This window comes from Bactrocera dorsalis, chromosome 2 (assembly GCF_023373825.1).
Source record: "Bactrocera dorsalis isolate Fly_Bdor chromosome 2, ASM2337382v1, whole genome shotgun sequence".
NCBI classification, from domain to species: domain Eukaryota; kingdom Metazoa; phylum Arthropoda; class Insecta; order Diptera; family Tephritidae; genus Bactrocera; species Bactrocera dorsalis.
Window position 1 is genome coordinate 87,975,810 of NC_064304.1, and position 14,758 is coordinate 87,990,567.

The 14,758-nt window shown below is 35.6% G+C and overlaps 2 protein-coding genes across 5 annotated transcripts in view; one reads left to right on the top strand and one right to left on the bottom strand.

Moving 5' to 3' along the window:
- Nucleotides 1-810: 810 nt before the first annotated feature.
- Nucleotides 811-5,059, bottom strand: LOC105229580 (actin, indirect flight muscle). The gene is made up of 3 exons (XM_011209960.3): nucleotides 4,896-5,059; nucleotides 1,932-2,879; nucleotides 811-1,832 (listed from the first exon to the last, which is right to left on the bottom strand). The coding sequence occupies exons 2-3, from the start codon at nucleotides 2,854-2,856 to the stop codon at nucleotides 1,627-1,629; spliced, it is 1,131 nt and encodes a 376-aa protein (XP_011208262.1). The 5' UTR covers nucleotides 2,857-2,879; nucleotides 4,896-5,059; the 3' UTR covers nucleotides 811-1,626.
- A 257-nt stretch (nucleotides 5,060-5,316) lies between these two features.
- LOC105229581 (putative mediator of RNA polymerase II transcription subunit 26) overlaps nucleotides 5,317-14,758 on the top strand; it is a 38,626-nt gene continuing 29,184 nt past the window's right edge. For 3 of the 4 annotated variants that reach the window (XM_049448645.1, XM_049448646.1, XM_049448648.1), the window contains exon 1: nucleotides 5,317-7,111. The gene's annotated coding sequence lies outside the window, so the exon portion shown is untranslated. The remainder of the gene's footprint in view (nucleotides 7,112-14,758) is intronic. The other variant, XM_049448647.1, reaches the window with a different exon arrangement.

Sequence of the window (14,758 nt, forward strand, 5' to 3'; positions counted from 1 at the left end):
CAAAAAAATATCTAATCAGTATTATATATTCGGCATCTTACAAAGGTTTTGAAGAAAAATGTGCATTCCAAAGTTAATTCTGTATTCGATTTTGCTATGCTTGATGGCATTGGCGGAACTAGGCGATTTATATACGATGTGTCGTCTATTTGGATTTGGAAAAGTTACACCACAAATTTGAAAACTAAGGAGATTTTCAGTTTTTTTAACGGAACGTCTTCAGCGAATCATTAAAATATTACACAAGTTTTTCATAAACCGTTTTGGTTTCAAAACAAGAATACTTTCTCTCGCATAAGTTTGTCTTGTAACTATACTAACGACGATAAGAGCGAGAGAGGTGCAAAAAGCTCTTAATATCGTTTATAGCTCGGTTTTACAGATATAAAATGTTTCAACCTTGCCTTCAGCAAAAGATCTGAATAAAATTTAACTCATAGCTCTCTTATTTCGGCTTTCTTTGAGTTAATGCTGCTAACGAATACGGAATATTATCCTTTAAACTAATGAAAGCTATGTTTTTAAACACTCCTGATCATAGTCGATGGAATTATATTTTCATGTTTATCAAGCAAGCATAGACCTGCGTGTGGAATATGAAAGGGAAACGCTTTTGATTATACATTCTGCTTGTAAGCATATGAAAGCCTTTACTGATAATGCAGGTAGAGAATTTTAAAAAATTATCTAAAAAATTTGTGTAGAGTCGAAGTTATCCGTAAATTCATTTGAGAATAAAACTATCGGCAAGTAATAAAATCTATCATTTGAAATACCATTCTATTTGCGCTGAAAACTGTAATCGGTGGCTTCTTATTTATTTCAAATAATTTACTTAAAGATTTTGTTGTTCATTTAATTAAGTTTAATATAATTTTAAAAAGATGAAATAGAAAAGCACTTTGGTTTTTATAAATTATAAATATTTTTTTGGTTTTTTTCTTATTTAGTTTTCTTCCATTTTGTATGTGCTCTAGTATATAATGTTTCAAGCTTTGGTTAGTCAATGGAAAGGTGTTCGTTTTAATTAAGTAAATAATTGTTTACTTGTTGTTTATTTCTAAATTTTGGTGATTTGGTTTCATATTTTTTTTAGTTTTACATTTTTTTGTTTTGTGAGCACATTTGAAGAAACATTTTCAGCTTTGCACGAGTTTTATTTTTAAAATCCGGAAATTGAAATTTATTTGAAATTTCACGTGCAAACACAATGTAATGCAAAAAGAATTCCTACAGATGGCGCACATGTGCACTGTCGTATGATATCCGTTATGCGCGCTCTTCTTCTTGTTATGGTGTTTAATGTTACTATTTTTGGCGCCATTAATTTGAGCATTCGTTGTGTGCTTATTGATTTGCTTAAATTTACTGTTGTTGCTTTCCCTATATAACTGTAGCGTTCTTTTGGTTCTTGTTGTTACTAATGCCTTTTGTGTTGTTGTAATTGAAGTTCTTAACTGCGCCATGAATTTGGTTTTGGTGGTTACATTCGCTTTCAGCACGATGTCTTGCTGGCAGTCGAAGTATCCAAACGTAGGTATGTTGTTTTTGTTATTGTTGTTAATTCTAATTTTGTGCGAGTGTTCTTGCGCTAAAGCATTCAGCAATCTTTCATAATCGAAAGACTTAGAAGCATTTGCGGTGCACAATGCCAGGTCCGGATTCATCATATTCCTGCTTGGAGATCCACATCTGTTGGAAAGTGGACAAAGAAGCCAAGATAGAACCACCAATCCAGACGGAGTATTTTCTCTCAGGTGGTGCAATGATCTTAATCTTGATGGTCGATGGTGCGAGGGCAGTGATTTCCTTTTGCATACGATCGGCAATACCTGTAAAGATATAAAAAAAGAATTCGATTGAATAGATCGAAAACAGCGTAAACGCTTTATTCATTATTTCTGGCTTTTTTGTAGAAACAATTAAATTACCTGGATACATGGTGGTACCACCAGACAAGACCGAGTTGGCATACAGATCCTTACGGATATCGACATCGCACTTCATGATCGAATTGTAGACAGTCTCATGAATGCCACACGATTCCATGCCCAAGAATGAGGGCTGGAACAGCGCCTCTGGACAACGGAAACGCTCATTACCAATGGTGATCACTTGACCATCAGGCAATTCATATGACTTCTCCAAAGAGGTGGATGCAGCGGCAGTAGCCATTTCCTGTTCAAAGTCCAAAGCAACATAGCACAATTTCTCCTTAATATCCCTCACGATTTCACGCTCGGCAGTGGTGGTGAATGAGTAACCGCGCTCGGTGAGGATCTTCATCAAATAGTCGGTCAAATCGCGACCGGCCAAGTCAAGACGCAGAATGGCATGTGGCAAGGCGAAACCTTCATAGATGGGTACAGTGTGCGAAACGCCATCACCAGAGTCCAAAACAATACCGGTGGTACGACCGGAAGCATACAGGGAGAGCACAGCCTGAATGGCCACATACATGGCGGGCGAGTTGAATGTCTCGAACATGATTTGAGTCATCTTTTCACGATTGGCTTTGGGATTAAGAGGCGCTTCGGTCAATAATACTGGATGCTCTTCAGGTGCCACACGCAATTCATTGTAGAACGTATGATGCCAGATTTTCTCCATATCATCCCAATTTGTGATGATGCCATGCTCAATGGGATATTTCAATGTGAGTATACCTCTTTTGCTCTGCGCCTCATCGCCTACATAGGAATCTTTCTGACCCATACCCACCATCACACCCTGGTGGCGTGGCCGGCCAACAATCGAAGGAAATACGGCACGGGGCGCATCATCACCGGCGAAGCCAGCCTTGCACATACCAGACCCATTGTCAATAACCAGGGCACCCGCATCATCGTCACACATTTTGGCAGTTAGTTAAGTGAGTTCTGCAAATGAATTATATGCAAGTGATGACAATTTATCACCTTAATAGTTTTTCACATGCATTTTTCGTGATATTGAGAGAATTGCAATTTATTCTTTTACTTCCGAAATGCCTACAACTTTAATAATTTTACACAGGCTTATCCGAAATGCAATATATATATAACTATAGAAATGAAATGCAATAAACCATTTCAATTGAAAATTTCACACGCTTTCGAATTTTGAATAAATGAAATAATTATTTGTTTCCTTTTCGTGAAAAAAGTATGAGTTGACAAAAAAAATGCCAGGTGTGATATTTTTCTTAAATTGGAAACTTCGGTCGACAAGTTTATTTCTATATTTAAGTAAAATTCTTTTGCGCAAAAAAATATAGAATTTTGATAATTTTGGCGATCGAAAAGTTGAGTTAAATATATTTTCGCTTCATTTTCTATAATAAAAAAGCAAAAAAAGCGTTTTACAAATTCGGTTAAATATTTTTCAGTAAATTACTGAATTTTGTTAAAAATAGTCTAAATTAAGTAAACATATTTATTGAATGAAACTTTGTGGAGTTTCTTTTATCAAAAAAATATTATAAATTATATTAAATATATCAGCTTTTTTCTTTATTTTAGCGTATAAAATGGCTGCTATAATTAGCAAGCGCTTTTTATTGGCCCCTTTCACTTTCATTCAGTCTTAATTTCACAGATCCTTAATTGTCGGACACAAAAATACACTCGTGAAAGTACAGTATACTCTCGAAAAGTAAATTCTCAGAAAGTAAATAATCGCGGAAAAGTAAATCACCTTTAAGATTACACATGCACCTCGAAAAAGTAAATTTTTTAATTTACTTTTCAGAGAATGTGATAAAAATTCGAAACGAAGCAAGCAGCGTTTTTTACGATGTTGCAAAAACACTTACTCTCTTGTTTATCGCGTCTGTTAGTAAATAAACTTTGAGATATGTACATATGTAAATGGTCAGAAAATATATTGCAAAAGAAAAAAAACAAATGAATATTCAAAATTTTTTCTCTTCATAATAAATACATATGTTTTTTCATGTAAATCCATATGTTTTATTGAAGCAAATAAATTAATGAATTTTTTAAGTTTAAAAAAGCATTTAATATTATAAAAACAGATAATATATGTATATATTTGGAAAAGTAAATTATTCGAAAAAGTAAATTACCCAAAATACCAATCGATTTACTTTTCGAGAGTATACTGTACTTCGGTCGGTTGCTATTTCTACACACCGATTGCGTAAGAATTCATTGCGTGTTGCAACAAGAATATAGCCCCGCCCTTGTTCATTGCATAATCACTAACAAACGGTGCGAGAGCATACTTAATTAAAGACTTATTTGAATGGCGCTCACGGATATTGAATATTCGAAATCACCAACGGTACAAAAGAGTTTTGGAAATGAAAGTTTTACAAACGCAGTATAATCTAAGAACGCATTTCTGCAAGAGACCTCAGACCTGCAAAATTATTCTACTACAAAAATATATACAGAAATTCTTTGAATATTGGTCTACAAAACCGAAACTGGAATTTATATCACTGTAAGATTTGTTTTAATGAAACCTCAATGCTCGGTTATCACACTGGATTCGCTTTCGCTGTTTAAAAAAAATTTAATTTACACGAAATTGTCGCTTAAATATTCTATGTAATATATATTTGTAATATGATACTTCCAGAAATTAAATTCTCTTTTGAAAAGTTCACTCTTTTTACAAGTTCGGTTACAGGTAGTCATTCTGAGGATTTAAACTCTCCAATTTAACTTAAACACATCATTCGCACTTGATCTCAGTTTTCACTATATACCAAAGAACTTTACTACTACTTTACTTCCCAAAAGTGTCTCACAGTCACTTTCTTCCCTCTTCCTTTTTCACAAAAACAAATTGTTTTGCCTTAACACACTTCTTCCAAGGCTCTCTAATAAATTTGTTTCAAATTTTCGTGGAAGTTTTAAATTTTTTGAACTCTCGAAGCACCGTATTACCTTGCGGCCAACAATCGAATGGAAATCGAACTTTGTGTTATGTGTGAACTCGATTTTTTATAGAGTCTGCTCGTGTGGGTCCTCGTTGGCGCCCTAACTCAACAACAAATGGAATGACGATCCCGGCGCAGTGCCTTTATATCACCACTGCTGAGGTTGATTGCGAAAAAAATTGCATGGCAATTTAAGGCAAAAATTCTTGCATTCTTCTCGGCTACGGAATGGCTGGTAACGAAACGCAGCCACCATGACAAAAATTCTAAAATAATCAAAATGAATTAACCAACACACAGACGTACACAAACGCCACACAAAGGGTATACTAGCGTAGCGCCCTGTTGATTTATTATGCCACAAACAACCAAACACACAGCGATTTTCGGTCAAATGCAATTGTAATTAAATCGACGAAGGCCCATGCTTGTGTTGGTGAGTTTATCGCAATGATTAGAGATGCTGAAAATCTTTGTACCAAATGTGTGCTTGTGTTGGTGTTCGAAATAGTGTGGTGCTTTGTAATGGTTCACCGCTCATTCCATATAAGCAGTGTGAGTTTTTTAGGTGGTGACAATTTCTTATCTTTGTGGTTCCCAGCAATCGGCTGTGGTTACTCATACGACATGAGGGTTCTCACTTGCGCTAAATATGTGGAATGAGTTATTTGAGAGTCCTGAATTAGTTCTCTCTGGTGGACCGCCTCTACGCTCGCGAAATTTTTATCAACTGTTACTACAGGAGAGGTGAGTGCATGTAGAACGTCCACGTCACATGTCAGACGGAAAGCGTATGGAATCTTTGTTATCTAGCAGGACCGCATGAAAGCTCAGCGAGCATTGAAGAGTCGTATATACTCGGAAGGTCCTTATGGTCACTAGCGAATCACTAGAAGTCTACTAAGCTTTGTACATTCACTACGGTTTATCTTAAAAGCTTTTAATTTGATGGGAAAGTTTGATTCCATGAATGAAGGGTCCATAAAAAATCGTACTATTTATTTGTTAGGACTAATATGAGGATACATACAAAGATATGAAATTTTCAAGGGATCGAAATATATCTCCCAGTAGGGGATAAGAAGCATCTATAAAATCAAATTAAAAATGCAATTTCTATATTTCAGTATACAATAAACGTCTCTTCGCAAAAAAAAAATTATGAAGCCAATGATGTCTGCTTTTGGTAAAGGTCAAGGAAAATATGTGTAAGTAAATTAAGAGAAATCGATGAGTCAATGACCATCAGTAAAAGTACCGTTTATAAAAAAATCAGCCCTCTATTATATTTGTTGGAAGTGCATGAGTATACGTTACCACAACACAAATGCATGTATATTGAGGACGCTTCCACTTTAGCTCGATAGGCAATCATCGACAGATATATCAGCTGAGTAAGTGTAAACATGCAAATGGAAATGGAACTGCTTGCAGTCATTCAAGCATTCTCACTTGCTTAAATGCAAGCAAACTCAAAATACTTGACGATTTCTCACCGAACCCCAAACACTTCCGACAGCATTCGTCTAATCGATAAGATCAGCGGGCTATTAAAAAGCCGAAGAATCAAAACAACAGCAAAAGTATTCAGCGCAAACAACGAATCTGTGGCTAATTAACGCAAGTAACAGTGCAACAGCAACAACAATAGCACTAATCGCTAAGTCGGATGATGCACGGAGGAAGAGAGAGTGTACTCGGGGAAAATGCGATCAATGCAAATTCTAAACGCCGGCAGCGATTGCCTGCGCATACTTGCGATTGTCGCTTGCCGGCGAGCGAGCTGCACTGTATAGCTTTTTAAATAGAAACGAACCGTAGAAGGACTGATGCCACTGATGGGAACTCTCATGCTCATTCGAAATGAAGCATTTCGCCCGTTTGCTGACACTGCACTTGTTGTTGTTGTAAGTTTTGCTTGGCGTCTTATACAAGCGCACAATAAGCACTTGTAGTTGGTGACAGCAATTAAGTGATCAGCCATCGTCGGCACAGCAACAACGCCAATAAATCAACATCAAGGTTGGCGGCCTCAACCACGCAATCCGCGTGCCACAGGCAACCAATTTACGTTTGCTTGCAACATTGGCTAAATAGGAAACACGCCACACGTACATTTATATATATACGAGTATATGTATGTAAGGGATGGTTGTTGAAACTTACATAAATTTGGGCCAGGGAAATGTCGCGTCCATTTGTCTTCGACTACCTGCTGCTGCGGTGAGTAGCAAGGAGGACCTTTGTTATTGTTTCACTTACAATATTATTAAAACAATATGTGCGTGTGTGTGAGTGTTTGGTGCTTCGCACCGACAACCAAATTGGTATTTCAGTCATTCCATCCCAAATACTAGCCGAATGGAATACTAGTCTGAGGAATGCTCTAGTGACAGCCTCACTTCTGCTTGTGTCGTTTGTGTTGCAGAGCTTTTAAGTAACAATTGATCAAGTTTTTTTATACTCTCGCAACAAAGTTGCTAAGGAGAGTATTATAGTTTTGTTCACATAACGGTTGTTTGTAAGTCCTAAAACTAAAAGAGTCAGATATAGGGTTATATATACCAAAGTGATCAGGGTGACGAGTAGAGTTGAAATCCGGATGTCTGTCTGTCCGTCCGTCCGTCCGTCCGTGCAAGCTGTAACTTGAGTAAAAATTGAGATATCATGATGAAACTTGGTACACGTATTTCTTGGCTCCATAAGAAGGTTAAGTTTGAAGGTGGGCAAAATCGGCCTACTGTCACGCCCACAAAATAGCGGAAGCCGAAAACCTATAAAGTGTCATAACTAAGCCATAAATAAAGATATTAAGAAATTTGGCACAAAAGATCGAATTAGAGAGGGGCATAATTGGACTTAATTTTTTTGGAAAAGTGGGCGTGGCCCCGCCCCCTACTAAGTTTTTTGTACATATCTCGGAAACTACTATAGCTATGTCAACCAAACTCTATAGAGTCGTTTCCTTCAGGCATTTCCATATACAGTTCAAAAATGGAAGAAATCGGATAATAACCACGCCCACCTCCCATACAAAGGTTATGTTGAAAATCACTAAAAGTGCGTTAACCGACTAACAAAAAACGTCGGAAACACTAAATTTTGCGGAAGAAATGGCAGAAGGAAGCTGCACCCAGGCTTTTTTAAAAATTGAAAATGGGCGTGGCGTCGCCCACTTATGGACCAAAAACCATATCTCAGGAACTACTCAACCGATTTCAATGAAATTCGGTATATAATATTTTCTTAACACCCTTATGATATTTGCGAAATATTGGTGAAATCGGTTCACAACCACGCCTTTTTCCAATATAACGCTATTTTGAATTCCATCTGATGCCTTCTCTGTATAATATATACATTAGGAACCAATGATGATAGCGGAATAAAACTTTACACAAATACGGTATTTTAGTTGAGGTATCCCTTGTGGAAAAATTGTCGTGATCGGACTATAACTTTTCAATGTCCCTGATATCGAACACGAAGAACTCAGTGCCTAACCTAATTTTTCACCGAAAATATCGGTAAATCACTCAGAATTTAATTCCAATTAATTTTACAACAAAATAAAAAAATATGTAAATGACGGATAATGAAATCTCGACTAACACTTTATCATGCGAGCGTATAAAATGTTCGGTGACACCCGAACTTAGCCCTTCCTTACTTGTTTTTTTAGATTTTGCAGTGCCGTAAACTTTTTGTTTTATTTATTTATATTTTTCGTTATTCATTCTGCTGCTTTGTTGGCTCTTTTCAGGTGATTGCCATTTTAAGCAAAATATATATATAAATCATACTTAAATTTAGAAATTGTACGCTCAGAGCTTTTATCATTCCCAATGCGTCCTCAGTTTTATTTTGTATAGAAAAGTCAGTCAGACACTTTTAGCTGCCATTGGTTTACTTTTTTGCTTGATCAATTTAAAAACATTCATCTACTTACTACCGACTAACTTATTAATATACTACCTACCAACTATTGGTTGGTATTTGCTGTTTTCAGCTTGTCAGGAGGAGAATTTTAATTTGAACAAATTAATAAAAATTTATTAACTCACGAGCCTGAAAATAGGTGCAATAGATTTTGTAAATCCTAAATCCATCGATTCCAATTGATAAAACTTGGGATCAAAGCTAAAGCATTCTCTATACAATGGTGTACAAAGGTTCATTGCGAACAAGTTAAGGGTCCACACAAATTTTGTCCTCCCTGCCTTTGCAGTGGTTGCTTTGTCTTGATTGTCTGAAGCTTACATAATATACATATATCCATAACTGTTATATTCACACATAAATTATTAATTACTGTGAAGATTTGGTGTTCGCTTAAATGAGGGGAGCTTCAGTGAAACTATGGCGATATATCCGATTCGTTATAAAAACAAAAATTTGGTTATAATCCATAACTTAAGTGAACGAGCTGATCAAAATGACAATAGAGATTGGCAAATATGGAAGAGCCTTTTTGGTATATAATTTATTTGATCACGTCCTATACTTATTCCTCATTTCGCTGTCTGGACAGTGGACTACATTGTTTCGAAACGCCTTTTGGGCAGGAGAATATATTTAGCAGGAAGGTCACCTCGGAAGCTTGCAGTTTGTTTGAAAGTCATTAAATAAGAAATCATTTCCATCTCTTATTTATAAACAGCCATGTATTAGGGTGAGATTAATGATTAGTACTATGACGCTCAGATATTACCAATGAAGTCGGTTGCGAACAGTTATCAGCATGTCAGCAACATGTTGCCATGAATAGTGTACAGCCTGAAAGTATGCAATATAAAATTATAGAGTGGTGAATATAGACCTCTATTCAATCAAACATTTATTGAAAAAATTAATTACCGCTTGGTGCAGCCACAGAATATTAATTAATTTTAAAACATTAAGTATTATTTATATAATGTTTATTAACATTGTCTGTCAATATTTGCAGCGCAGAAAAATTACTAACCAGGCATATGTATAGCTGTTATCAGAAAAAGAAGAGTGTAAATTGGGTTCATGGATAATGAAGGAAAATCTATTAAATGCGACTTTATTGTTTCGAATATATTTCCTTTATCTAATAATATATAATTAGCAATAAAAAATATATAAACAAAAAATAACATATACATACATACATATATTCATAAAAAATAATATTGAAATTAAAATAAAAATGACTTGCTCAAAATAGAAGGAATGATGAAAAAATATGCAAATATAATATTAAAAAATTTTTCAAAAGTTTTTTTTTAATTACATAGTTTTAAGTAAGGAGATAATTCATGGCATCTCCTAAGTTACATAATTCCACAAAATTTTGTCATATTTTTGGAGGATCTTTTGAGCTACAGTTGCTTTATAGCCTTCCAAAACTCTTTTATATTTGTGGCAGCCTTATTAGCGACTTTCTTTTCTTTATGTCTGGGCACAAATTTTCAATCAGGAGACTGATCGGGCTATTCAAGCACTCTTATGGCGTTATCAGCGAACTACTTGTTTCCCCATTTTGCTTTTATTTTAGATAATTATCATCTGATGACCACTCAATGTCTAGTTTTTCAAACTGAGTCCGTGTTGCTAGGCTTTTGCTTGTTTGAAAATGAATTTTCTCGGGCTATGTGCTGTTAAATCATAAACCGTTCATAGTCTTCCAGACTGATTACTCGGATTCATGCTCGGCTTTTCCTGCATTTTGTTTAACCTTGTTGCTTCTGTATCTAGTTATGTGTATTTAACAACTCGGTTCCCGATGATATTTTGTACCATACATACCTTTTACGTCTTCTTCTCTAGTAATTAATTTCTGAATCAATTCAAACTGCTCAGTTGTGGATTGCTTTCTATGAGTCATAGATTTCATTACATTCAGATTATACATCAGCCGATTTCATGCACAAGTTTTGAAAATGAGTTTTAGGTAGTTTTGCAACACTTATTTATGACATTCGGAAATTATCGTTAACAGAAAAAAGTCGATGGTAAAATATTTAAACAAATTAGACGAGAAAGGAACAAAAAATTTAATTGCAGCAACACTTAAATTATTTTACTAACAGCTGTATATACTAAATTTCAGACTAAGCTTATAACCAAGCACAATTACGATTCAGAAAAGTTCTATATGCCTGCATGCAGCGGCAAGTTTGCTAATTTTTTCATACCTAAAATATCTATTTTACTTATTAGTAGCGTTTTGTGAATTTATAAAATGTCTCTCGTTTTATTTTAGGGCTACAAACCACATTAGCAAATTGTTTGTGGCCATTTGCCTAACTTAACTAAATCATACACTATAATTTGCACAATGATTTCATAATTTTCGCTCTCTCATATTAATAAATTCGCAGCATTTCTTCGTGGCCTACTTCAGCACCTCTGTACACACACACACATACATGCATGTGTACATACATATATTATATGTATATTCTTTCGGCAGTGAAAGTAATGCGTATCTGTAGCCGCCCTAAGTGGGTCAAAAGAGTAGTCAAATTTGCCAAAACCTAACTCCAAAGAACACGCTAATTATTACTTTTTAATAAATATGTATGTATTTACTTTTTAAGTAACAAAAAGTTATTCGCTACGCTTTGCCCCTAACTCAATTATTAGTTTCATCATAGACCTTAGTTAAGTTGCTTATGTAGAAATAGTAAGGGAAGGAGCAACAACACGAAACTGCCTAATCCGCGCAGCCTCCAATGTATGTTTAACTGCCGGAAAGTGAGAAGTTGTAAGCATTGTTTGTATGCATGTGACCTAAATAAAAAGTAACGGCAGCATCCAAACTATGTTCTTATGCATACGAATTGCCCTGATAGTGCTATATATGTATGTACAAGTATATGATCTCAAAGCATAACCAAGAAGATCGCTACTCACCGTGGTGCGCCCTTGCTGCACAACTTCATGCATACACCACTTATGCCAGATTGCCGAGATTTTGATGGACATTAGAAGAAAGAAATGCTTTCACTAAAATTTATGAGTGAATATGTATTTATGTAAGCGTGTAGTACATTTACATTTAAAAAATTGGTGGAAATAAATGGTAGTGATGTACGCCCTCACCGTTGGAGTCTACAGCGGTGATTCAAAACAATATAGGTCAATGATGTCATCTGTCAAAATTCTACAGCTAGAATTGTTTTTTTTTTTTTATATTTCCAATAATGTTCAAATGTTAGACATAGATTGGATACTGTCATTCTTTGCAGATTTCTGGTGGCAAGGATCTGTGTCGATCAAAATAATCCAGTATAAACATCCCAAGTTCTACTCTGACAATTGAGATTGCTACGGTGTGCTTTATATTGGTCGATATACGCTAGAAATAAAATTATATAAAAATATTGTAATGATTGCGATGTAAAAATAACGGATCACATATCCCTACACACACACCCAAAAGTAAAGAATAAAAATCCAAGAAATCATATAATGTTTGTATTTGCCGTTTTCTCATTTTCGTTGAGTTTTACTTTACATATTTCATTTCGAGCGAAGAAAGTGGCATTTTTCGTGAAATACGGTAATAGCACCTCCAACGCAGGCTTCAAAGCATACACAAAAGAATACATCAACTAAGTCAAAGGCTAATAAAGATGCAGCCAAGCCGAAAGTTAACTGCAGAACATCCAACAAATGAAGCTACACACGTAAAGCTTATATGTAACTGATTTGAATGTGTTTGTAACTGTATTTTTTCTTATAATTTCCTTGTATACATGCACAACAACACAATCCATACACATTGGAATAGGCCTACGTCAGTCTTGGGTCCCATGGTAACACTATAAAAATCATAACAATGCCATGCTAATAAATTCAAGCGGTAAAAAGCGGAGAATCTCAGCAAAGAAAGCAAAACAGCAAGACAAACAGTCATTCAGCCAACCAGCAAGAAAGAAAGAAAGAGTGAAAGAAGAACAACAACATAAAGCTGAGAATTATTGTTGCTAACGACAACGATGACGCTGACTACGACGTGAGCAACTACGTCAACAAAGCAACAGCAATAACAAGTGTGTTAAACGAGTTGGCGTACGCATGCGCCAAAGCCAGTCACAACTCCACAGCGTCTCCGCCTCCGCCGCAGTCTTCGCCTTTTGTCATGACGCGAACAGCGCTTCATTCTCACACACACACATACCCCTCCACTCCACTGCCGCGTACACTTCTATGTCGGAAAAAGAAAGTGCAAGTGGACGGATGCTTAAGTATTCCATTGTGGTAGACTTTTTAGAAACGAGCTTGAGACCACAACCGTTGACCTAGTTTCAGGCGCGCGAGCGCACAACCACGCACACCACCACATCCAAGCGTGTGTACACGTTTATCATCATATGAGTATGTGTGTGTATATTATGCATATAAATGGTTTGCTGCGCGCGTGTGCGAATGTGGCTATGTAAGCAGTTGGGGGCAAGTCATACAATCAGAATGTTTCATGATTCGATCTTTTGGACTTTTAATTTTCGCCGTCGCTCTTTCCGTTTCTCTTTCATTTTTTCTTGCCTTTTCTTTCATTTATTCTTTTTCAAAGGCTTAAAATTTACTCAGCTTTCTTGCTTTGGCTTTCAATTGCAGTGTTATTGTTGTGATTTTAACTATCTGCTTCTTCTTCTTCTTTTCCTTCGTCGTCGTCGCAGCGACTTACGTGATGGCTGGCTGTTGGCTGCGCACTCGACATTTTATTGAGCGGACTAGATGTGAAGACGTGATTCGGTTTGTTAAGAAAATTCACACACACACGCATTTACACAAATACAAAGCCCTATTTTTATTTGCAAACGCCTGAGCTTGGGTTTGCTTCATCTGTTATTTTTGACTGAACATTTCTGCTGTTGAAGTATTACATACATACATGTTTGTTGTTGCTTTACTGTTTTACTTTGTATACTTGTATTTATTTGATAGGCCTAAAAGAACACAAACACAAATTTCAATCATGACTTTCGAATTGTTTTTGTCTTTCATGTTTTTTTTGTTTTGCTTTGCTTTTGCTTTTTCCTTTTTGTGCATTTCTCCTTACATTTGCGCGTAACTGCTGCTCAAGTACTTCACCATTAACATTTTGCTGTACATATAGGCGTATGGTATGTAAATAAACGATTTTGTGTGTTCGAAAATTTGAGCCTATTCTCACAGTTATACACTTTCGAAATTCTTTGTCTGCATATTTTTTTAAGTAAATATTAAGCAACTTTCGGTTAGAAACAGAAATACGAATAATTTTAAAAGTAAAAGAAGTAAGGAAGGGCTAAGTTCGGGTTTAACCGAACATTTTATACTTTTGGAACTTGCAAGATTCAAAGCCAAGGACATAGCTTACGATGTAAAACGTCAACCATACTCAAAATAACTCATATACTGATTGACTTATATGCCATGAGATTTCTTAGAAAAGCGAAAATCATTATACGTAGCATATGGAAGTTAGGGTAGAATCAACTCTATTTTATTTATTAAGTAATTACTAAAAAGTTTCTTGGGTCTCATAAAGATACCTCACATGCAATCACCAATCACCAATATGGAGTAAAGGAAGCAAGTAGTTCGAAAATCCTCATAATAGTTATACGGGTGTTAGGTCAAGTTTTCGCCGAATTTTATTTTAGGCACAAGGATGCATTGTTATGCGTAAAACACGTTATGCAATTTTCATTGCCACATCTCAAATATTGACCGATATATGTAGTATAAAGTCAAACGGAAATTCGAAAATGTTTATACCAGGTATGTGGGCTTAAGGAAGAATTAAAGAATTGAATTGATCAACCAATTTTTGATACACAGAAATACTATTGTCAGGAAATGTTTCTGTCTGAATTTCAATTGTATATCTCACACATTGACCAATATTTG

What these genes read in the sequence shown, in the direction of transcription:
- LOC105229580 (XM_011209960.3), bottom strand. Translation starts at nt 2,856, where the DNA reads ATGTGTGACGATGATGCGGGTGCCCTGGTTATTGACAATGGGTCTGGT. An exon ending in TGGTACCACCATGTATCCAG is followed by an intron (nt 1,833 to 1,931) that starts GTAATTTAATTG and finishes ATATCTTTACAG; the next exon opens with GTATTGCCGATCGTATGCAA.